The 25,654-nt window shown below is 47.1% G+C and overlaps 1 protein-coding gene across 1 annotated transcript in view; it reads right to left on the bottom strand.

Annotated features, from left to right (window-relative positions):
• Positions 1–767: 767 nt before the first annotated feature.
• RPL7L1 (ribosomal protein L7 like 1) overlaps positions 768–25,654 on the bottom strand; it is an 87,264-nt gene continuing 62,377 nt past the window's right edge. Inside the window, exons 6-7 of the mRNA XM_069608922.1 lie at positions 1,731–1,945; positions 768–1,334 (exon numbers count right to left, since the gene is read on the bottom strand). Coding sequence (XP_069465023.1) covers positions 1,737–1,945 — 209 coding nt within the window. The 3' untranslated portion in view covers positions 768–1,334; positions 1,731–1,736. The remainder of the gene's footprint in view (positions 1,335–1,730; positions 1,946–25,654) is intronic.

The raw sequence follows: 25,654 nt of genomic DNA on the forward strand, positions 1-25,654 counted from the left end.
TCCCGCATGGTTGTTGGCATAACCAGACCAGAAAACAAATACAGCCAGCCCGGTGAATCACGTCAACAAGCCAACAGTACTAGGACCTCCAAATGCTGTTGCTGTAGAATTGTGTTACCTCAGCAGCCACCAAGTCATACGTAGACTGATCTAATATTTACGATTTACTAGGTCTCCACGGTGCTGGTATACATAATTGACTAGAGCTGCAGCCAAATAATAAAATCCACCTCTGTGTGGAGTTTTGTATTCCAGCAGATGTCAGAAATGCCACACATACCTTTTATCCTGCCCAGCTGTTACTGAAGGGAAGCAGTTGGAGATGTAAAGAGATGTCAAGAGATTGTCACAGCAATGGCAAATGAATGCAATATGATTTGGCATGGAGCATTATGAAATTAAGTCTAATTAGCATACCTACCTTTCAGAAACAAAATTAACCCATCATTTTATTGCTTAAAATAAAGTTCAGGCGATACAGCTGCACAGTCGGAAACCTTATTGGCGGCCACTGTTCAAGTAGGTATGACAATTCTAACAGGTGAAAATATTACTGTTGAATAATGTTTAATTCCTGGGCAACTGGGGGAAGGGGCATTTCTTACACACTGTTAGGGTGGAATGATGGTGTACCCCCTTGAACCAACAGGAAACTTGGAAGGAGCATGGTTTATTAAAAACATAGGCAGCCAAATCCGTTGATCATAGAGTAACGGACCACCCACCTACTATGGATTTCTACGGTTACAGAGACTCGCATACAAAGCTTTTTCAAAAACAGGATTTATTTATCACCGTAGATGTTCGAGGTTAGTAGTTCAGATGTCCATACAAGCAGTAGAAACCGCGTACAGAGTCCAAACCCATGGGGTTGATTCCAGCAAAACCTCTTCAGAGCCTTCATCCACACACTATCTGGACTCTACTCACCAATGAGAAGGCAAAGACACAAGACAGAAACATGTCAATAGGGTCTCACTCGCTAGCTTCAGGTGCAAGATCAGGTGCCAAACCTCAGCTTCAAAACACCACTAGAGATACCAGCACCTCAGCTCCCACACAGCTTGGTGTAAAATTAGAGTATAAAACTTGCACATTATGGAAATGTGTTCATGCAACTGTGGAGAATCCATTGGTCAACCTCTTCCTGTAATTCCGTTCCAGTAGCAAAAAGGAAATCTGGATGCAGCCGGAGGTGTAAATTGTGGCCAGGGCGATTAACACCACAAGACTTCTTCTGCACAGATATGAAACGCATGGCATCTTGATGGGTACAGTTGGGCCATACACAGTACAGCCCGCCGTGCAGCCACAGTTAAAAGTTCTGGATGGACCTTAAATATAGGAAAAGCAATGTATTACTAACAGAAGAACGCTTGATACAGCTGAACTGCAGCACACCTTTGTGGCGAGTGTGCCACCGACATGGGTCTCCCTTCACTCACTGGGCCGTGATCTAATTAGTTACTTGAATGAACGGGAAGAGAGATCACTAGGACGTCCCTGAACATAGAAGGCAAAATGGTAGGATGTGTTTCTAGTTGGGATTGAGGCGTTAGCACGATTAACAATTTCCAACTTATCCAGTACCATGGACTTGGTTTTGGCTTCTCTCGCTGGGCTCTGAAAGCAATACAGTCAGTGTGCCTGCACTACTTATGGATGAGCAAGTTGTACTAAATGATGTAGCAGCGTCCACAACTGGTTGCTTCAAGTAACATGATTCTCACCTTCATCTAGTTGAGCTTTCTGATGAGTTGGTTGATCCCGTCTGCCCGGTTGCCAGTGTCCCCCACCTCAGTCTGAAAGCCAAGCTTATTCTGAGCTGCATGCCGAGGAACAGAGAGTGGGAACGGGACAAGGAAACAAGATACTTCCCGGAAGTTCTTTCCAACAGAGTACACTTCGTGAATCAGATCCTCCAAGCAAATGATGCCAAACTTTCCTGAAAGGGAAAGACAAAAACTGAAACATGACCACTCCTAATATCCTACATTATCAAAGCGTAAATCATGGTCCCATTCTATACAAGAAGCAACTATTAGCATCTGTGCAAACTACCCCAGCATAGCGTTACCCCAACAGCCTCAACACAAGTGAATCCCATTAAGACACTTTAGCTCCAATCCCCTATATAAGCCCAACCAAAGCAATGAAACACATATTTACAGCGGTTGCAACCCAGCATTTCCCCTGCAAACATAACTACCTGATGCAGTCAATTTCCTGCAGGAAGAAATACAACACCGCTAAATAAGAGCCAACAAAAAAAACAAACAGAAGAAAACACAATCCCTTGGCTAGGTGTCAGGAACAAATAAAAAGCCACATGGTTAGATGCACCTATGACAGCAGAAAAAGGCTACCATAGGAAACAAGTATGTGGTTTCGTATTCAACAAATGTCACAGATTCAAATTCTTATTTGCAACCCTCAAGTAAGGGGCCCGGCGTGATTCAGAGACGAGTAAGGCTAACATGCATGCAGGTTTACTATGAGGCAGCCGCCACTAAACAAACAATAGAAGGTAGAATGCTACCCAAGTCTTCAGGTTAGGATGGCAACCATGTACTCCAACAGACTGCAACAAAGCCTGGAACAAATGTGGATCCACCCATTATGTCCACCGGAGAATCTGCTTGCTTGACGGGGCACTATTGGGGTGATTTCCCGGCAGGATTGTCTGTTGCCCACTTTCATAGTAACAACAGCTTTTTGGCAGCTGAGTTCATCATATGCGCATTTTAGGGGTGACACATGTTCTTATTCGAAGATTGATTTGGTGCTTCTAGAATGCCTACGACTAGAGCCCATGCCTATAAAGCGACTTTTCAGCATTCACATGAATTACCCCCTTCCTGCCCCTTATCCATGCCTAAGCCCAAGTTATTTGGCTTGGGGGTAAGAAAAGGGTCTGTTCAAGATGAATCTAAACCCAGGCCCTCGGAATGGATCCCTGTAGAGTATGGTCATTTACTGTAATCTCCTATGGCCATGGGAAGTCAACTGTCTGAAGTTCTAGCTGGGAGTGTTCGGAGGAGACGGCTCCAGGACTTGAGAGCCGGACAAACGTGGATCTCCTACAGGAACCCCAATGCCATGTGTGCAATCAGATATGACGGGTTTGGCTGATCAGAAGATCAGGTCTGCCTTTTAGGGGACCTGGCAGCTGGAAGTCAAGTTAGAGGCATTGATAATTTAGCCCCATGCTTGACTATTCACAGCCCAGCAGCCGGGAGGAGAGGGCAGGAGCCTTCTCTCCCCTACCCTTCCTGCTACCACATACCGCTGCGGAATCCGGTGAGATGAGCGCTTCGCCGAATACAGCCTATCTTATCCCTGCATTTACCAAATTCAATCAGGAAAGCACTGCCCAAGTGAAATCGGAGCAGTTTTCCCACTCCATTCAGCCTATATTGTGTTTCCTCAACATCCGATCCACAATCTGTCGTTGATGGCAATGTGCGTAATGGCAGTGACGGGCGTTCGCACCATTAAATGAAGCACATTTTTAAATTGGCGTCATGCAGCACCTGATTGGCTGCACGTTCGTACATTCGCCTGCCTACCAAGCCGGAAGGCGTAATACGGCCTTCAGGAGAAAGGCCAAGAAAAGGGCCCGTCTGCGCCTGTCCGCATCGGACCCCATTCCTTAAAAAACCAACACTGGACCCCACATTGCCCACTAATTACCGACCAATAACAACGGTCCCTTTCCTACTCAAACTCATTGATAAAATAGCATACACACAAATCCAAGTACATCTAGAACAGAACCAACTTTTAGGAACTAGACAATCAGGTTTTAGGCCCAACCACAGCACGGAAATGGCCCTTCTGGACCTCATAATCCAGATGGACACTATCAGAGATTCAGGCAAACTCTGCATTCTCCTGCTGTTAAGACCTCTCTGCAGCATTTGACCTTGTGTATCATGATAAACTACGCACCTCTTTAGCCAATGACTAACTTCTCTAATGATGCCACAATGTGGGTGAAATCTTTCCTGGCAGAATGCACATCCAGAGTGGCCACAGGTAAGGAAGCTGCTGATCCCATACCAGTGTCTATAGGAGTACCCCAGGGATCATGCCTTTCCCCTACATTTTATAATGCATACACAAAGCCCCTCTTCTCTGCCCTAAACGATATGGGTGTCGTCTACAACTACTTTGCAGATGACACCCAGATCCTCATTCCCATCTCAGGTAACTATGACCAGGACACCCTGGTCATCAACAAAATATACACGATCATCCAAAACTGGATCCCCTATTCTCATTGTGGGATCGCCAACCAAAATAGCCGCACCCGGACTGCACCTCTATCAACATAGACGGCTCACCGATCCCAGTACTCAAGCAAGTTAAAACATTAGGTGTTTACTTAGACGCCAACTTCACGATGACCAAATATCTCAGTACTCTCTCCTCCACCGCATACACATCTAAACTGATAGCGTTAAGTCGCCAATTCCTGACCACAACCAACTGCCTTACTTTAGCTAGAGCATTGGTATTATCCAAACTGGACTATTGCTAGGGATCTCAAAGGCCAACCGTAGCAAATTGCAACTCATACAAAACAAAAGCTCCAAGAGCAGCTTTAGGGATAAAAAAGTCGATTAGGAAAGATGCCCATTGGTTACCCATTGAAGCCAGAATAATCTTTAAAACTCTGTATTGCGCACAAATGTCTTACAAAAAAAGCACCAATCGTAATAATGCAGTACAGAAAAAAGAAACTACCAGAACACTAAGATCTAACGAAAATCAACTCCTAGTGTCACCCTGCTACAACAATACCAGAGCAGGGGGTAGCAGCTTCCAAGTTCTAGCTCCCAAACACTGGAACTCCCTCCCCATTATCAAAAAAGAGACTTCATTCCCCGGCTTCAAAAAGCAACTGAAAACTTGGTTATTTAACCAATACTAGTACCCTGTCATTCCTGAACTAGTAGAATGATTACTTGCCCAAACTAACTTTTTTGCTGAACATGTAGGACCTGCCTACTGTTACATTCTGCATGTTCTCTCTATTGTATGACCAATTACTAAGATGTCTAACCATGCCGTGATACCCCAGGGTCTGGGCGGGTAACAAATGAAATAAATAAAAATGTCAAAAAAGTCCCCCCAAAAAAGGATGGAAACCTTTATTCCAAGTTTCTTTCCAGTCTCCTCTGGGATATTTGGGGGATGTATGGTGAGCAAACTGTGCATATTGAACAAGTTGGTCCTGGCAAATGGCAACAAGCCAAGGATATCATCATACGGGAGCTAAATCAATGCAACACCTTTGCTGACTTTGGTTTATGTTAAAGGACATTTGTACCGCGCACTATCACCACCGAAGTGGTCCCCTGGCGGCTCTGAAAAAGGGGAGGAGAGGTGGGGTGGGTTAGTGGGAATAAGCTGGAAAAGTGCAAGAGAGCAGTGATGTGCTGTTGGCAGCCTCAGCCCGGTGGGTCCGTTGGCTGGGCTTGGGGTGTTTAATGGTCCGTAGTCGTCATGTGCTGTTGTGCAAGTCTATGTGTGGTTTGTTTGTTGTTGCATTGTTGTGAAATTTGTGCGGATTGCTGCGTTTTAGGCTTGTGGTTGTGTTTGGTTATATTTTGAGGTGTATGCAGAGGGACAGAATTGTTAGTTGGCATTGCTGTCCTTGCAATTGTGGGATTCCATCTAGGTGCAGTACATGCCAACAGCCACATTTCTATCTAGGTGCGGCGCAAGCTAAAGTTCAGAATTTCATACTAGTGCGGCTCATGCTAACAGTCATATTTCTATCTAGATGCGACACAAGCTAGGGTTCAGAATCCTGGGTGTGGTGCACGCCAAGAAACACATTTCTATCTAGATGCGACGCGAGTTAAAGTTTATGGATTGATCATATTGACAAATGTGCCTACAGCTCCAGCCGGTCAGGGTTAACTCTCGTCACAGACCAGAAGCTGACTGGGTGACCAGGACTGTCAAACCCACCAGATGGGAAGCAGTAGCCTTGCAGTGTCAAGTAAGTTAATCAATGTACAGGCTGCCCTGAGTATGCCCTGCGCCTGGTCCAACGATTCAGCCATGGGAAAGCACAATAGGCATGGTAGTGGATAAGTTTTGTCAAACTGATAAATACGGCCTATCCATCAAGGGAAAAACACATTAAAATACAGGAGAGATCTGTGCCCCAAACCTTGATACTTACACCGCCTGCAGTAGCCATGGAATTTCACAAAAGTACCTCCTTGCTCTTTTCAATCTACTAGCACCAATAGCAAATATTGTACTATTAGGAACCTACGTGTGGTCAAATCTCATATGCATGTTATTTTGGATCAGACCTTAAGAGGATTAGCTTATGGATTAAAAACATTTTATAATTACTGACGTAGAGAAGCCAGCAGGGTTGGAACTGAAGGATGCACTCAAAAGTACTGGCATGGTTACGCCGTAAGACTGGGCCTGAGGTGGTCAAAACCTCTGAAATTAATGTTCTTCAGAGAATTGAGATAGACAAATGGTGCTCTCAGAAAACCAGGGACTGTGTACTTATGGGTTGCAGCAATAGCAACCTTCCATTTTTAAAGATTTCCCCATGGCCAATCTAACCCGAGAATCGGTAGTTGATCGTATGCAGGACTTTTAATATGAGCGGTGGCCATTTCTTTTTTTGAGTTATTTTAATATGATATGGCACAGACAGTTCAATGTAAGTTTGCCTGCTAGGAAGCTCTGTCCTCGTTTTAGTTTGATCTGGCTTTTTTAGGAGTTCTTGTCGTACTTCTGTTTTTATCCATCTTCAGCTTTACTTGGTCATGTTTTTAGTTTTGGCTATTAGGTGGCGTTGAAAGCACCACCTACAAAGCCAAAACTATGGTCATTAAAATAAGAGCTTTAACATGAGAGCTTGAAATAGGGGCTTTGCATGCAGGTGTGTAATGCTTTTCAATGCAGGTTGACATAGGAGGATGGATATATGTAGTTTGACTACGTGGCCCACCCATTTACCGTCCATCGCCAAGTGCAATCTATAGGATTTGCCTCCCATTCCCACCCATTTTCCCCTCCAACCACGTCTTTTTACACTCTTTGGCTGATTTTCTACTGTGTGGTGAATTTGTCAGCCATTTTTGCTTCCAAAATGGTGGTTGCCATGTTTTAATGTTATTATAAAGTAATTTAACTTTATTGAGGCTTTAAAATATATATACTGCAGCTTTCAAGTTATGTTACACATTACTGTATGTTGTATTTAAAATAAACAAAGTACTGTAATAGTTATGTTTTAGTTTAAAATGGTTCTGAAAATGCCCACTTACTGATTTGTGAGGGTTGCTCTAGTACTTTGAAATGTAAGCAGTCCAGTTTGTTAGTGATGTCACTATTATGTTATTGGCTCTCGAGTATGTGCCCCCCCCCCCAAAACAGCAGCAATTTTCTTTCACCAAATCGGAGCAGGGCTCTAGTGCCTTCTGGATACGACTCTCTGTGCTGGGCTCTGAACCAAACTGACTGCAAATGTTTCATATTTCCTTTAAATAAAATACCTTTTTTTCTCCTTGATGACTTGCGCAAGCACAATTTCTGAGAGAAAATGTCCAGCTGTGCCTTGTCAGCCAACGTCGGCCCGTAGGTACTGTTGCAGGGCGCTGTGTATGCCCGCTGCCTGGAGAGCCATGTGTGTGCAAGTGGACTGGCTGCTCGGCTTAGCCCAATACTGAGCCGTGCATGCTCCCAGGGGAGCGATCTCCTTCCAGCCTTCTCTTTCTCCAAGGACTGCGCTGACATGTTGGGACATCCCATGCACTTTAACCAGTTGTTGTAGCATAAGATTGATTTTCTTTTCTTTTCTTCTGAGTGAGCATCAGCAGAACTCTCAAGGGGTCAGGTGCTGTTAGAACCCCAGCTCTTTTGCTGGACTATTGGCAGTTTATTTTTTACTCCACAGTGAGTGGGACTTTTTTCTCACTCGTCTTTTTTCTGACTAGGAGTTGGTGTTCTTTATTTTATGGAATCTGGTAAACTCCATAGGCATCTGTTTTTTGCACTGTGACATGCAGCACCGTTTGTGCAGTGCCACCGAGAAGTCCCTTGGACTTCTCTTAATGTTTAACTAAATTTTCTTGAGTGAACTACTGTTTCTAAGACATCACCATTGATGGTGATCGCGGATTGTAGTAAAGGAATCTACCCGAGACCCCCTCCGTGACCCAGCTCAAGGCTAGGGCACCGAGAGAATTCCAGGGAAACCCCAAGGTGAAAAAACCCTGTGGAGAGCTGCTGGGGTGCGTGGTCGCCAATGCGCAGTCTCCAGGAAATCAGGACCGGTGACTTGAGGTCTGGGATGATGGTTAAAGCACTGGCTGGATCAGGAGCCTTCCGGAAATCTGCTAAGTGGAATGTGAAGAGTGGATGTTAGCACTAAAGGTTTTATCTCTTGGATAGTATTCCACCAAACACCTGTGAAGCTTCTTACCCCCGGTAAACTGCACCCGAGTCTCCTGCCAATAAAGAGGACTTGGTGCCCAGATGGAGTGAGAGTAGGATCAGGACAGCTGGAGAGAGAAAAGGAGAATAGTTTATGGCTGTTCGTGAATCTACTGTGTGCCGTAAAGGTGTGCTGTCTTCCAGCAGGAAGCAAACAGATTTCCTACCGGACGCTGAATGTGATCCTAGATCATGAGCACTCGTGTTTGAGATCACTTGAATCTGAAGGTCAATATTGCTCACTACTTGTGTTCCTGAATAGAGAGAAGTTGATGATTTACACCACAGCAGAAGGGCGGAGCAATAGCCAGTTATCCCGATACTCGGGAGCAGAGGAGCAACCAGGAGTAGGGGCCTGGACTGATCATCTGAATACCCACAGTAACGGAATGTAAACCAAGCTCGGTAGATGTCGGGAACTGATTCCCGAGTCGGGCGTGGGTCTCGGTGTTCAGGAATTGAGAGGTCTAAGAAAAGGAACAAGGGTTAGCACGAGAGAAGAAAGATAATGAATGCAAGCTTGACTGTACAGAATTCTAAACGAACACACGAAGTGCTGCCAGGCTCCTAGTAGAGTAGCGACGCAAGGAGCCCTCGATCTTCCATCCGGATATGCTGGAGAGGAAGGGGCGTGGCCAACAGAGAAAGCTCTGTTGCGTGACAGACTAGACCGTAGCAACTGGTGGAATGCACGTCCATGTTGGAGTTAAACTGCTGAGAGTAAGCAACCAGAGAGTAAGCAACACCGTAGTTCTGAGCAGAAGGGGACACTCATCACTGATGACCCCTGTCTTACTTACCTTTACTTTAAGGTTCCAGCACACACCACCCTATGTGGAGTGTTGGGTGTTCAACATCATTTACAGTAAGAATCCACATCAATACAATGTCAGCAAGAATCATATGTTCCCAGAACAAAATCCTATTTTAAAAGATACTTGATGGAAAGACAGCTGTCAAAATGGGTGTAGTACCGTTACTCGCCTCTGTCCGGTGCTAGCGATTTATAATTCTGACAGGAGAACTGGTGTTTCAGCAGTTAAATATGGCAAAGAGAATTCCATCAAAATGCAATATAGAGTGCCACACAGTGATTTCATGTTGAAAAGGACTTGATTTAATGATATGTTGCTTATTTTAAGTTTATAAATGTTATTTTTTTTCACAAGGAACTATTACAATTGATCAGAAAGTAACCTGATGCAGTTAAAACTCCAAAAGGCTTGCTTCCCCTGAGAACCCTTCACACCTTGGGCCTTCCCATCAAAAGGAAGGATGTCGCATGGACATGTTAATCAGATGGGGAGGGGATTTTCTCTGCTGGCAGGAGAAAGGGACAATAGAGTCTTCCAACTGAATAGGGAATGCTAATTTCGGGTGTGACTGACCTCAAACTGCTAGCAAGAAGCAAGACATGTGACCCTCTGAGTCAGCCAGCCCTGGAGGTGGAGACAAACCATTGTGTGAATTTAATTGAAAGCAAATGTACGTTTTATAAAAATGCGTATAACAAATTGTACCAAGCTGACAAAAATGGGAAACAGGTTCTTAAAATTAAAAATTCCCTCACGATTTAAGACTAAGCTGGACGTCGTGTGATGTTCTAAGACCAAACCCCGGAATTTATTAATATTGCAGCTGCAGTGTTTTTGCTATGAACATAAGAAATTACAGAGATATGCTCAGATGGAGTGCGAATGTAAAATTTGGTGTAGAACCAATATTGGGAAACCCACCAAAAGCGCGACTAAGTGGTCATTTCTGAACCCAAGCTCGTAGGAACATGGGACTGGAACAGAGACGTGCCTTAATTAATCTGTGATGTGTGTAGGGGAGGGTTGGTCCAAGAGACCCCCCTTGCCTACATCCCTTCCCCAGGTGAGGGCCATGGCTCATTGGGCGTCCCCTCATACCACCAGGGCCCAGGTGGTGGAGGGCTCACCTGCTGAAGACATTGCCCACACGTATTGAGTTTAGCTAGGCCTCAGAAAACATTTTGTCTAACAAAGATGGTATGAGCTCAGCGCACTGTAGCGCGGCCCCCACCCTTGGAGAGTTTCAATTATCCCTGTTGCCGCAGCGCCCTGGCAGATCCGCTGTGAGCCCGTTCCCACGAACAAGACGGACATCAGCTAGCATAAGATACTAACACTAACATTTCACCTTCCGCAGTGTATCACTGCTCCCAGCATGACCCGGCCAGCGAGGCCTGGGTGATGGAGAGAACTGTAAAATGGTCATCGGATGAAAGCAGAAAAGTCACCAAATTCTAATGCCAAAACTACTTGTAATACGCGCATTCTCTTCACAAAACTTCTTCTATTAAAGAAACCTGTAAAAATGTGTAATTATGGTAGAACGCATGTTCACATGACACCAGCAATGAAGGACCCACACCCCTGCAGTTGTGTGCAAATAATAAAAAGCGTTCCGGGGGACTATTCGTTATACGTATCATTGAAAAGCTTACACTCCATGGTCCCGCGCCATAACCAAATTAATGCTGCTAGAGTACAAGGGAAGACAAGTGTAATCATACAGAGGGCTCATGTGAAGGACGCGCGAGAATGCACCCGTCATGTGTCTATGTCTAAGCCCTTATGTGCCACTACCGCCACGCACGGTGGCGAGTCTTTCTTTGTGCTCCACCAACCACACTACTACCTCACTTACTGCAAATGTATATGCATATAACTAAATGCTGTAGTTGTTAACAGTGTACAAATAAGGTGCTCAGACTGGCTTTATTTGAGAGACATTTAGCAAAGTTGAAATGTATGATTTCGAGTGATCCAAATGAGTATCAGAGTGTTCAAATGTTTGTACCTAAAGTCGGCAACACACGAGGAAGATACCTTTGTGAATATGTGCAAGGCCATTCCCCCTCCCACCCTGTGAAGACTGCCAAACAAGAGAGCAGATGCCCGCGCCGCGCTGCTCCACCTCCCCCAACCAGGCTGGAGCCGCTTCAAAGATTTGTAGTCCCCTCTGCAGCACCCAAGGCCACAGCCCGCCACCTGCATTATTTACAGCATAGCAGTAAACCTCTGCCTGAATACACAAATCCAAAGGCACCCTCTCTTAAACCCCACAACCCACCGGATCACCTTAGACTTATGGCCCTGTGCAATTAGGACACCCAATACTGTGGCAACATAAGCAGCCCATTCATAACGACTTCTAACAAGACAGAAAGGCATGTACCGCCTGTCCCATGCCCTGAGACTTAGCCCCTCGACCTATGGTACCGGTCAACAGGACGCTGGTAACCATGCACTGATGAATGACCATCAGACCCCTCACAAGGTGCATTCCTCCTGTGTTGCATTAACCTGTAGAATAACCTATTGAAAGATTTACTAAAGAAGAGAATATTGCAATAACTGAATGACTGCGGTGTGCATGGCCTAGGGCAAATAAATCAGGAAAAGACATTCATCTCTGACACTGGCCACAATGGCACAACAACACAGCCCGGATGAACTCAGCCGACCCGCCAGGCCCAGCCCAACCCACGAGGCTGACCAGTGACGTCCTCCAGCCAAGGCCAACCACATCGCAGCAGCGCCTATAGCTAGTCATCGCCACCCAATCCCATTGACTTGTGCCCCTTATAGTATGTAGGTTCTGATGACGTGTTTTGTAAATATATACGCCTGTCTTTGCAATTATCAGACAGAGCGCTCTCGGAGTTTGCGGAGTTCTTTGCATGCCCTATTCTAATTGATAAACTCCCATTTAAGCTCACCCGCACTCTGTCTTGGCTTTATTCCCATCCTGGGAGAGTCCTTCATTGTCTCTCATTGCGGGGAGGATCGTGCTGGTTGGGGACGCTTGCCTTCATGTGTATATGTAATATGAATAAGTGGTGCATCATGGAAATATGTTTTTTTGGGAAAAATAGATTTTCTATGTAAAAGCAAAAGGAAGGGATTTCAGTTAAGCCATAAAACACAGCATCACTCTGACACATACGACACACTGCTCCTGTCTCAAATCAGAGGACAGGAAATTCTCTGACCTATCAGGATCCTTAGAGGGTTGGGCATGTAGAATCAGCCTCCCCACCCACTTTGAAAATACATAAATAGAGCCTGCTTAGGACAGATGACACTTTTCCACTACTCAACTATTCTTGGCGAAGCACTCTGCAGGAAGACTCCAGAAAGATCCAGAGACCAGACTCAAGAACCAAACTCTAGAACTTTGAAGCAGAGAGGCCTAATTCACCAGCTGAACCCTTCTCAGAAGGCCTGCAGAATCTAGCAACCTGATTCTAACCCCCAAACTCCCAAGGGACTCTCACCTTCAACAGCCGGGCGGAGCTGTTCCATTCTAGCCAAGAACCCTGTGCAAGAACCAAGGTCCAGACCCAGAAAGCAGAGCTGTATCCGGAACTGTCAGATCCAGTCCAAGAGGCCACCCAGACCACCGGGCAATGCTGAGAGGAGAACCCAGAGTGCCTGAGACCTGTCCGGTGGCGAGTGAAGCGAAACCCTTGACCAGATCTTTGACGAGGCCCATGCCATTGCAAAGCCTAGGAGCAATTTAGTCTAGAACTGTCCATAGTCATCTCTTAGTTTAAAGTAATCTTATTCCATTTCAACCTGTCCAGAACTGCATTATAGAATCTTGTGTCCATTCTGAATTCTCCTCCACATAATTCTTGATAATTGTAGCAATAATCATCTTTGCGCTGATATTTTCTGAGGAGGGACAAGTGTTTTGACGGACAGAGATCAGAGCGGTGGCGCCGCTGTTGAGTGTCTTGCTTCTTCACAGCTCCTTAGTCTAAGCCTATCCTTGTTGGTAAATCTTTAAAGCGCGATCTGTCATATCTGAAATCTCAACTTTATTTCTAAAAATCTACCTTCACAAAAAAACCACACATCTGTATTTTTAGTTGCGGTTACTTCCGCTCGCAGATTGAGCGAGTTGCAGGCACTTTCTGTTAAGCCACCCTTCACTGTGTTTCATAAGGACAGGGTTGTCAAGAGTCTGTCCTTCGTTTCTTCCGAAAGTGGTATCGGAATTTCATTTAAGCCAGAAGGTCATTCTTCCGGCATTCTATCCTCCGGATCCTAGGAGAGCTTTAAGTGTCTACATTTCACGCATGTCCCGGGTCATAGTGGACGATCAGCTCTTTATTGGTTACGCTGGAAGGCGTTTGGGACAAGCTGTTACTAAGCAGACTTTGTCTAGATGGATTATCTTGGCAATTTCTAAATGTTACCGCTTGGCGGGTAAGGACCCTCTGGTAGGCTTACGGGCCCATTCTACTAGGGGTATGGCTGCGTCTACTGCCCTGCAGAGGGGTGTTCCTATTCTTAACATCTGTGAAGCAGCCACTTGGGCTTCGGTCCATACTTTTGTACGACACTACTCCCTAGATTCTATCCATGGGCAGGATCTGGCCTTTGGCAAGGCGGTCCTTTACTCTGAAATTTGATGGGCATTCTAAATTTCTATATTCTAAATTCTTTTTCCCTCCTCCATAGGTTGCTACTGCTTTGGGAGTCTGTCAGATATGGAATACGCCGGAGGACCCAATCCCCTCGAAGAACAAGGGCCTGGTAACGCTCTTTCGATGGTCCGACAACGTATTCCATTTCGCTGCCTCCCTACCCGCCTGCTACAGAATTTCTTATGCGATTGCAGCTTACGTTTCTGCAAGGCTTTCTGTGGTCATACTGGCAGAAGATTAGTGCCACACGTTCTGGGGAAAAAGCTACAACTGAGGCTACGGGCGTCGTGCGTCCTTCTTCTAACATCCAGTGACGTTGGCTCGACGGAGGCCCCCGAGGACAGCGTATCGACGTCTCGACGCAGGAGCCGAAAATTTTCCGAAGCAGCACAGCTGTGGTGATTACCTGTCATAGATATGGAATACGTCGTAGGACCCAAGCCCCTCGAAAAACTATTTTGGCGCAACGCCGGACTTGCTGCAACTTTCCATGGCTGCAGAATCCCAATCACCAGTGACCTGTGAATGCATTGTCTGGCCAAGTGCGAATCCGGCCAAAACTTTGTGGGCATCCAGAGGACCCTAAAGAAGTACGTCCAGAGTCCCATCACCAGAGCCCAGGACAGAGGGATCAAGGAACTTCTAGCCGGAGCCGTTTGCTCTTCTTTGGCGCTGAGAGAAAGGCGCCAAAACCACAAAGAGCCACTGCACTCTCGAGTGCTGCCACAGGAGCCCGCCAGACGACCTACCTTTCGTCACCACGACCAAGGACCAGCGACAAGGGTCTGCTGCATTGCAGCCAGAAGGCACCCAGCTGGAACAACATCTTCAGTTCAAAGGTACTGTGGGGCTTGGGGTATAATATCCTTTTGCCATTTGGGATACTTCCTACCTTTGGGATTGCTATTCAATCCTACTCCGAGTTGACCTCAACTGACTTGCACTGGCCTTTCAGCTTGTGCTTTCTTGAAGGTGACTGCTGTGATTTCATTCTGAACACTGACTATTTAAGAACATTTTTCTATTTTTTTATGAGGACTTTGACCATTGACTTTGGCTGTCCTGGTTCCCCAAAGGCCTCCTTCTGAACCCAATGGCTTTGGCAGTGCGTGTTCCCTTACAGGTCTTGTCCTCATGGTATTGGGTAACCCACCTATTGGTTTGCACTACACAAGTTGGTAGAGTGATTGAGCAGCCAGACTTATCTCAAGAGGGGTAAAGTGTGAGCTGTACAGTTGTAACAATGAAATCCACCAATACAAGTTGTCCAAATAATATTTACACCCAAGGTTTTCTAGTAACATTATTTGAAAAGGTCAGTTTTAAATAAGCATTCTTTTAAAAGGGCAATGGGCAACAATAAAAATACTTTCTCGGAATCAAGTCAATCAAGTAGATACTCTTTAGAGATGCTTCATACACACTTCCTACACCCTGAGGTGACTTAAGTTAGAGAGTTGTTGTAAAAAATCACTGTTGGGTCACAAGCGGTTATACTTGTGAAAAGTTAGAGTTGTAATAAACTCTAGAAAACCAGCTACTGCAAGTCTCAAGTGAGAAGAGCAAGCTACTGACAAAGAGGTAGGTAGCCCTTCGAACAGTACCTTGGGTTAGAAGAGGATCCAGCTGGCTTCTATCCTGGTTGCAGTGTTACAGATCCTGGGCCTCAGTCGTGGGGACAAGAGGGAGGACAACTGGAGGACTCCTGCACAGCAGTTTGGAGGTCGGCGGCAGCTACAGGCTCTTTTTAATTCAGCAGCACTTTGCGGTTTTAGCTACTGGCAATTAGCACCAGCGTGGATCTTGGACATTTGATGGGCTCGTTCACTCCTTGAGTTCAGCACTCTGGTGAGGGGACGAGCTCAAGCCGTCCTGCTTCGGGAGGGTCCTCAGGATCTTCCTGGAACTTCGGTCCGGCTTAAAGATGTTGCACTAGATTATGGATTTCTCGACCCCTGGCACTCGGTTCCAGCAGCACCAAGAAGTACCGCCAGTTGGGCAAAGTTTGTCTTGGAGTTAGTTGGTCCCACTAACCCAAGGGAAGAAGTCGTCCTCTCCGGAGCTTCTCTTGTTTTGGAAAAGGGATTTCAGCACAGCAGCAGGGCTTCACCGGGCAGTCTAGGAGGATGCAGCAAGCTCACGATTCCTTTGTCGGATGTTCCTTCTAGTGGTCGACTTGTCTTCAGTCCAAGAAGCCTCGCCTTTTATGCAGGTTTCTCCCATTCATGCACAGCCTATCTGTCACTCGCACAGCATGGTGGATGTCCTGCAAGGCCGGACAGGCAGCCAATCAGGACTGGGTGCATTCAGGTTGCCCTGGAGACTAACAGTCTGGCACCTCCCTCGTTTACTGCCCTGCCAGAAACGCTGGAGCCGGGTTTCAGTACTGAAGCTCGCCAAAGGCAAAACGAACAAATTGGTTAAACCTGGTTTGGCACGCACAGTAAAACCCAAGAAGGACCTCACAAACAAGAAATGGCAAAAAAAGACGACCAGGGCCATTTTGACACAATGTTCACCCATGGGTGCTAATAGTAGGAAAATTAAACCACTGTCACCAGCCATGAGTAAGTAGGAAAAGGGCTGCTATGTAACCCCCCCCCAGCACTCCACCTAAAATGGTGTGTGACTGACCTACAAAAAGGTAGTCAATTTCACTTTACGTTTACCCAAGAAAAGGTATTTAAACCTTAAGGGACATCTAAAGGATTTCTCTGTGACACTGCACTGAGGGCGCTGTGTGTCACCATACAAAGTGTAGATGGCTATGGAGTTTGTCAGACTCCAAAAACAAAGGAAACATAATACAGATCAGAACAAAATACATGAGCAAGTGAGAAAAAGGGCTGGCTCACTCTGGGATTAAAAATTAAAAGTCCTAAAGTCCAGCAAAAGAGCTGGGGTGTCTCCAAGGTTGAAGGGAATTGGCACAGAACTGAGAATTCTCCCTAACAATTGTTGAACACTATTATTGCTGGGATAAAAGACTGCCTGCATCCCTTTGGGAGAATCTAACTTTTTATAGAATACCAGTCAGTTCTGATCCAACCCTAACCTTTCCCTCCTTAACAATACTACAAAGGTGATAAACAGTAAGTGCTATACTGACCTCAAATGACGCCATCTCCGGTTGCTAGAACATTTGTAACATATGAATGAATTGCTCACCTGCTTTATTGTTTGGATTAATGTTACAGCTAGTTACTGGTTTTTAAGGAATGCTTTAAATATCTTTGTGTATTAATAAAGACATGCATTACTTACCTTAAAAGCATTTGATGATTTATCTGCTTAGATTCACATGCTGTGCATATAGTCCGACATCCAGTGGTAACCTGCGGAGTATTGCATCTTGCCTTTCAAGAATAGAAAGGGGACGTTGACATGGGCGTGCCTGTAACACTATCCCTAATGTGACGTGTAGTGTACCCAAAATCCCTCGTGCGTCGAGGTCCCTCCGATTGTATTTTTTCTGCCGTGAGGGAGACTTATGACTATCGTGAGTGCAGAAAAAAAGAGGAAAAGCAGTAGATCCTATGTTCCTTCCATCCGAGCAGGGAAGAAGGGTGGGCGCATGTGAATCCAAGCAGATACAATCATCAGAAATGCTTTTACGGTAAGTAATGCATTTCTTCTGATGCTTGTTAATCTGCTTAGAATCACATGATGCGCATAGACTAGCGAGCAGTACCCGGAGTTGGAGGTGGGTTGTGAAAAGGAACAGTAGTGAAAATGTGTCTTAGTACTGCTTGTCCCACCTGAGAATCGGACCTAGAATGAGTGTCTAGGCAATAGTGTTTTGTAAAGGTGTGTACAGAACTCCAGGTTGCCGCTTTGCAAATGGACTCTAGGGGAACATTTGCAATGAATGCTATGGAAGCCCCAGTGCCTCGAGTAGAATGTGCTCTGGGCTTGAAGGGCAGTTCTCTCTTAGCAAGAGAGAAACAGAGTGATGCATTTGACAATCCACCTAGAGATAGTGCATTTGGAGACTGCATCTCCTTCTCTTCCTGCCGCCACTGAAACGAAAAACTGATTTGTCTTTCTTAGTGGTCGAGTACTTTCCATGTAAAACATGACTGCTCATTCAAGGTGTGTGCAGGTTTCTCTCTCCCATGCTTGAGGAGTTTTGAAAGAACGTCGGTAGTGGACTGGTTCACATGGAACTTTGAAATGAATTTAGGCGCAAACCTAGTGCGAGTGCGCAGAACCACTTTATCTCTGAACTGTAACAAAGGGGTCTAGAACTGAGAGGGCCTGTAGTTCACTGACTCTCCTTATGGAAGTAATAGCTATTAAAAAGGCAGTCTTGTAGGCGAGATCTTTAAGACTTGCTTTATGCATGGGCTCGAACGGAGACCCCATAAGTCTAGTCAACACCACATTTAGGTCCCATCCAGGAGCCGGGTTAGAAATGGCAGGGTGAATTCTCTTTACTCCCTCCATGAAAGACTTAATAACCTCTTCCACCATGACACCTTCTGTTGTGATGTAGTGTAGGCTGAAAGAGCAGCTAAGTGAACCTTTATAAAGTTAAAACCCAGGCCTGAGTCTAGTAAATGGGTCAGGTAAAAAACAATATGGGTAGGAGAGCAGTCAATTGGGTTGATGCTCTTAGAATTGCACCAGATGACAAAACACTTCCACTTACTGGAATAGCAATATCGCGTATTAGGTTTCCTTGCCTCCCTGAGTAGGTCCATAAATCTCCGAGGGAATTGTAGGTGCCCGAACTCTATGACCTAAGGAGCCAGGCCGCTAAATTCAATGTTTGCGGGCATGGGTGAAGCGTCTTCATACATGTTGTAGGGGCAAGTTAGTTTCATTGGGGGAGATAGGGACATCTCCATCAGATGAGCGAACCAGTGTTGGCAGGCCCACATGGGGGCCACCAGTATCATGGTGACTGGTTCCTGGTGCAACTTGTGCACTATCTTGTTGAGTAGGGAAGACGGGGGGAAAAGCGTAAACAAATTTCCCTGACCATGTGATCCAGAGTCCGTTCCCCTTGTAACTGTTCTGGGGGTACCTGGAGGCGTAGTCTTGGCATTGAGCATTCTCCAGAGTTGCGAACAGGTCGATCTCTGGGAAGCCCCGTTCTGTGAAAACGTTGGAGACTGTCTTCGTGTAATCGCCATTCGTACTCCATGGGTAGTGGGACATCTCCTCTGAGTACATCTGACAGAACATGTGGTGATAACAGGAACATGTGGCTGAGAGCCCACTTCCAAATGTTCTGGGACAGTTTGGACAGCCCTGGAGAAGGAGTGCCCCCGTTTGTTTATATAGTACATGGCCGTGGTGTTGTCTGTAAGGATCAGGACCGTCTTTCCTTGCAGTTGTGTCTGAAAGGCTTTCAGAGCTTTGAATACCGCTAAGAGCTCCAAAAGATGTATGTGGTTGGATGCCATCTCTGAGGACCAGACTGTGCGCCGGTTGCTGAAGCAGGTAAGCCCCCCACCCCCACCCTGTTAGAGATGCCTCTGTAGTGAGAGTGGCTTCTACTGGTGAAGGATTTTCCTTTCAGGAGGTTTTCCCTCGACCACCTCTGCAGAGAGAGAACAAGGGCTGGCAAGACAATCACTAGATCGTCCGATAGTCCGCTGGCCTGACACCACTGGCTGTTGAGCCACTCTTGCACTGGACGCACGCGCAATCGCGCATGAGGAACCAAATAAATGCAGGACGCCATCATTCCTAACAGTCGCATGGCCTTGCGTACCGTCACCTCCCAACTGGCTACATATTGAGGGATTTGAAATAACATGTTCTGGACACTCTCGTTGGAGGGGATGACAAGGCCGTCCTTTGTTCGAATTAGAGCCCCTAGGAACTGCTTGACTGGGGTCTAAGCTGGATTTCTTCTTCTTGATGGAGAATACTAGGCTGAATAAGAGGACTATCGTCTTGAGTGTTTGGCAGGCATGATCCGCTGGAATCCCCGGTTATTAGCCAGTCGTCGAGGTAAGGATAAACTGGGATGGATAATCTGTGCAGGTGTGTTGCTGCTACTGCCAGTACCTTTGTAAATACCCTTGGTGCTGAGGCAATGCAGAAGGGTAGTACCTTGAACTAATAGCGTTTGTCTTCTATCATGAATCTGAGGTATTTTCTGTGCGTTGGCAACATTTAAATATGCATCGTTCATGTCCAATGTTGCCATGTAGTCCCCCTGTGTGAGCTGCCGATCCAGCCGATCGGCAGTCACCGCCGAAGTAGCCGGTGTGCACATTGGTGTGATGGAAAGCTTAGTTTCGTCGAATGACGAACCGGGGGTTGTGTCTTTAGTGTGGGGAGTGTGCGCGTCCTTGTTGCCAGGATGTACAGTGCCCGTGCCTGATGGGGACGGACAACGGGGAGCGAGCTCTTTGCCATGAGGTCAATGGCCTACGAGTCGGAGCCCTGGTCGTCACTAAGCCCCTCGTCGGCAAGTGGGGGGGGGGGGGGGAGGTTGGGACTACTCTCTGCCTGCGACATCTCATAGGCCGCCCACCACTTAACACAGCTCTCCTTTAGTGGCTTCAGACGCAGGAGCTTACAAGCTGCTTCGTCGTGGTTAAGGGGAAGACACCTATTACACTTAAGGTGTTTGTCTTTCCATAGGAATTTGGCCTTGCATGAAGGACAAAACCTAAATGGAGTCCTCTCCATAGCAGAGGAATAATACAGTGATGACAAGACCAAGGGAACAAGGAGAGAGGAAAGGGAAAGGCATTCTTAAAAAGGGAAATGCCCACCCCAACCCCACTCTCCCTACTGTGTAGGCCGACCGGATCACTTTCCGTCGAAGGTCCGTGGAGCAGGCTTTGGCGTAGGTCAGGAAACAGCTGTCGAGGGAAGAGACGGCAAGATAATAACTATCAACGACCAAAGGTCGAACAGGATAACAATAGCAATGTCTCTGGAAGAGCTCTGCATAAGGCGACCAGTGCACTGGGTGGACAAAAACAATCTGGGGGACCTCGGCGCGTGAGGGATTTTGGGTACACTACACGTCACATTAGGGATAGTGTTACAGGCACGCCCATGTCGACGTCCCCTTTTGATTCTCGAAAGACAAGATGCAATACTCTGCGGTTACCACTGGATGACAGACTATATGCACAGCATGTGATTCTAAGCAGATTAACAAGCATCAGAAATAAATTATATAACTAAGTATTTAAGTGTTTACTTGGATACCCGAATTTACGGATTTCATTGTATAGCTCAACAGCTTGCATGACCCCTCTCAAGATTAGCCTGGCTGCTCAGTCACACTACCAGCATGTGTAGTACAGGCCTGTATTAAAAGGTGGGTTACCGAATACTAAGAGATAAGTATTGTGTAGTCCCCATACCAGTTGGACTATACTAATTTTCCACCCCAGAGCTGCCCATCCAGTCAACACTATTCTTTGCACGCTGGTATTTTAGGTTTACCCTAAGAGCACTACAAGTCCCATAATGCACTGAGACAATGGGGAGGGTGACTAACACGACACTGGCGCTGCCGAGCACACAGTGAAAGGCCAGCGGGCATTACACTAAAGTAGCACAGAGAAAATGGTCAATGCAGCTACGCCAGCAGAGAGGTCCACCTTTCCCATATCAGCTGTGTCTTATTTCACTCCATGGTTCTCTTTGCGTTCTGGTGCTGGCGCTGCACTTAGACCGGGAGAGGCAGCATTTTGAAGATCAGGCTGCCAATATATAAATTGGACCAGGGGAGAACTCGCCTGAATTGAGCAACTTCCGATCTGTAGATTAGCATGTAACCAAAAGTGACAGGATCCATCAAATGAGGAGCTGTTGGGTTACAGAAGGATAGAAAGAATGTAAAGCGCAGTGGGAGAGCTGTATGCTACATGCATAAGTCTGGCAGGACACCATGTGGGTTGTACTCCCTATCTCACTGCAGTGGGATGTCAGTGGCTCTCAAAAAATTGAGTCAGTGGAGTCGGGGTAAAGCTGGAGACTGGGGTGGGCCTCGAGGCGCTACATTAAAGGCATTGACTTCTCCTCTACCCAAAGCACTTCGTTTCGTGAATTGGCTGCGTGTTCTAAACTTATGTCCTTTGTAGAAGTTCCCTAACGTGGCTGGAAATCGAGGATTCGGGATGCTGCCGGTGCTGACCCGGTCTGAGGGAGCAAAATACTCAGATTTTAGTTGGGGGTCACAGGGCGTATCCAGCGCTAAATCCCCATTCTCTTTGCTTCATATACGGTCGCCAGACTGCGGGGTTGAGCTCACACTTTCTCTCTGTGGATGAAAGAGACTGTCTGGGAAAAGAGAAAAGTGTCCCCCGCCAGTCTTTCGGATCCCCTTGGTTTGACAGACCATGTTGCCAGTCTCTCATCCCGGCAACCGTTCCACAACACGAAGCCACAAAGGGAAGGCCAGGAGAAAAGGCCTGAATCCCCAAGGGAAAGAGATCAGCTGTCCCAGCATCCAGCAACAGCTGCTGAATTGTACGCAGAAGCTCTGCAGAGCTTGAAGATGCGGCCTGTTTGCATTCGGGACCGTGAGGCACCCACAACCTGTAAGATGTCCGCCGCCAAGGTTTCTGTGGAAACCAACACAACACAGCCCCTGCGCCCATCGCTCCCACACCTCACGCGGCCCTTCCCTCCTGCTTTAAATGGAGGGAAGGCGAAGCAGCAGAGGGAAGGTCAGGAGTAAAGGCCTGAATCCCCCTCTGCAGCTTGGAGCTGTCGGTTGCTGCCGCCCAAGGTAAGGGTCACGACGGCTCCCCCCTTATCAGAGTCTCAAAGTCATGCCCCATCGCCTTCAGAAAGCAGCGCCTCCGTTCGTGCTTTGTTAGATGAGCAGCGCCCATCACCCCGACACTGGCCTGCAGAAACGCGTGCTTAGGCGTCAGAAGCACGCTGCCACCCACTACCCTACTAACAGCCCATGCCATATGTTTTTGGCCCCCCCACCCGCTTGTTGAAGAGCTTTTACTCGACACGCCAGCTCCCTCCTGCTCCTTGATGATAGTTTGCCGTGATAGGCACTGCCATGGACGCCCACACGCCGCTGCCAGACCACTTCTCTTTACGGTCGCCTGCTACATTGGGAAAGGCGCTGCAGTCATCTGGTGCCGTTGACTCTGCGCTGAATGCGCCGCCAGACAGGGGCACATGCGCAGAGACTCATACTTTGCCGGCAGTCTACAACTCCTCCTTGCAATCTGGTCCTGTGCCCGCGTTCCTCCACTAATCACAGCACTGCACCCATTCTCGCCTCCCTAAGCCTGGCTATGCACCAGCCCACTGCCCATCCTGCCACAAGATCTGTGAAATCACCACTGTTTGCAGGGCCTACTATATAACCTGTTGCCAGCCAGCCAGCCTGTGCCACTTCCTCTGTGATGCCACTAGCCCCGTTTCATTGCCGGCAGCCCATTTACCCACACTGTCATGTTATGTTAGTGAGGTTACCAGCCCTGATGCTATGCTTGCAGCCCATTTACCTATACTGTCATGTGATGTTAGTGATGCTACTAGTTATGTAAGCATGCCCGCGACCCACCCACCCCTCCTGTCCTGCACTGCTACTTCCATCAGCCAGGCGTCCCTCCGACCCGGGGCCACTGCTCCCGACTCTGCCACACCCTCCCCCGTCTCAGATGTCCCAATTAAATGTGTTTTGGTCAACTCCCGCTCCCTACCAGCCCACACCCTGGATGTGCATGACCATATCATCAAGGCCAATCTTGACCTACTCTTACTTTGCAAGACTTGGTTAAATGAGGCCTTCGGCCATGCCCTCTCCCTTGCTGTACCATGCGGCTACACCATATTTAGCCAAGACCAGACTGCTCAAGGGGGCGGTGGGTAGCCGTCATCGAGAAGGACACACTCACCATTAGAAGAATCCAAGGGGAATTGGGTCAGAACTCAGACTATCTCCTACTCAAACTGAAGCTCTCCCTGAACTGTACTATTGCCTTCCATCTAGTCTACCGCCCGCCAGGCCCCTCCACTGACTTCCATGAGGCCCTTAGCCAATCACTATCAGATAACCTCAAAAAATCTTCCAAAGTCTTTCTCTTGGGTGACCTCAATTTAGGGCTCAACGACCCTAATGATGCCAATACCGCCGCCCTGCAAAAAGCCCTTTCCACCCTAGGGTTTACTCAAGCCATCTCCAAGCCTACACACATTAAAGGTTGCACGCTTGACTGGGCCTCCCATCATAATTGCTCCCTCCTCATCTCGGAAATGTCTCCCATTCCGTGGTCTGACCATTTCTGCATCAAGTTTGACATCACCTCAAGGGGGCCTACGAAGGCTACTATCCCTCTTCCTGCTGCTTTCGCTAGGAGTTTGTGTAAGCTCACTAAGGAGAATCTAGCCCCTTACCTCTAGGCCCCCACCCCTCCCCAACCCGTCCCCAATGACCCAGAGCTTTTGGCACCAGCATTCAATAGCGTCATTACCCGAGCAGTGGATGTTATTGCTCCACTCACCCTTAAAGCCAAGAAGCAAAGCACTCATGCCTTGTTCACCCAGGAGCTCCTTGAATTTCGTTCTTAAAAAAGAAAAAAAAAAAAAAAAAAAAAGGGCAGCGCGTGCTATGTGGAAAAACAACTCTAATGACTCCTATAAAGCAGCCTTTAAGATAATCTCTAAAGATTATATGAAACTGCTATCAGATCAGGCCAAAGCCGCCTCCTTCAACCCCAGGATCGAAATCTGGGACAAAGGAAAGCTTTGCTATCTTTAGGGAATTGGAGACCTCATCCCCGCCTCCTACTCTCCTCAAGGACGAGACTTGGGGTAATAAAATTCAAGCTGCCATGCTCGACAAACTTGATACCTTGCACTCTAAAATCTTAGCCCACCAAAAGGCCCTGTCTAACCTTAGGGTCAACAGTCACAATACTTCCGCCCCAGTTACCAATCACAGCCAATCCCTGGTGTTTGAATTCAAGGATATGAGTGAACCTGAAGTCATTGCTCTCCTCAAATCCATCAAGCCGTCTAATGTAAAGGTGACGCCAGCTCCGCTCAGGTCAAAAAGACTGTCTCCTCCCTCGCCCCATTCATTACCGCCTTCATTAATTCCTCCTTCCAGTCTGGCCATGTCCCAACTGCACTCAAGGAAGCGTGGGTCTGACTGCTTCTTAAAAAAAAAAAATCTCCCTTCACCCATTTGGCCCAGGGAACTACAGGCTCATCACCACCATTCCCTTTCTGCTAAAATCTTTGGACAAAGCAGCCTACCTGCAAGTCCAGAAATTCCTTGAAGACAACCACCTTCTTGGTCTACGGCAGTACGGGTTCTGGCCACGACATGGCACCGAAACAGCACTGCTGGACCTAAAAAAAGAAAAATGGATGAGACGCAGGCAATCCTGCGCTCCTCCTTCTCTTAGACCTCTCTGCTGCCTTTGATTTGGTGGATCACAAGACCCTCTGCCACCATCTCTCCTCAGCAGCCAATTTATCCCGAGGACCTGTGCATGGATAACTTTGTTCCTACAGGAAAGCGTGATGAAGGTTCTCTCTGAATCCTCATGTGCTAGTCTCCTTAAATGTGGGGTCCCACAGGGTTCTTGCATGGCTCCTACCCTCTACAACCTCTTCACGAGGCCCTTGTTCAAAATTGTGGACGCCCTGGGCATCTCATACACCAACTATGCAGATAAGGTTCTCATCCCCCTCTCGGGTGATTATCTTTCTGACCTGAACACCCTCAATTGCATTTACTCAACGATCCAA

Source organism: Ambystoma mexicanum, chromosome 4q (genome assembly GCF_040938575.1).
Source record: "Ambystoma mexicanum isolate Mex_15411 chromosome 4q, UKY_AmexF1_1, whole genome shotgun sequence".
Classification (NCBI taxonomy): Eukaryota; Metazoa; Chordata; class Amphibia; order Caudata; family Ambystomatidae; genus Ambystoma; species Ambystoma mexicanum.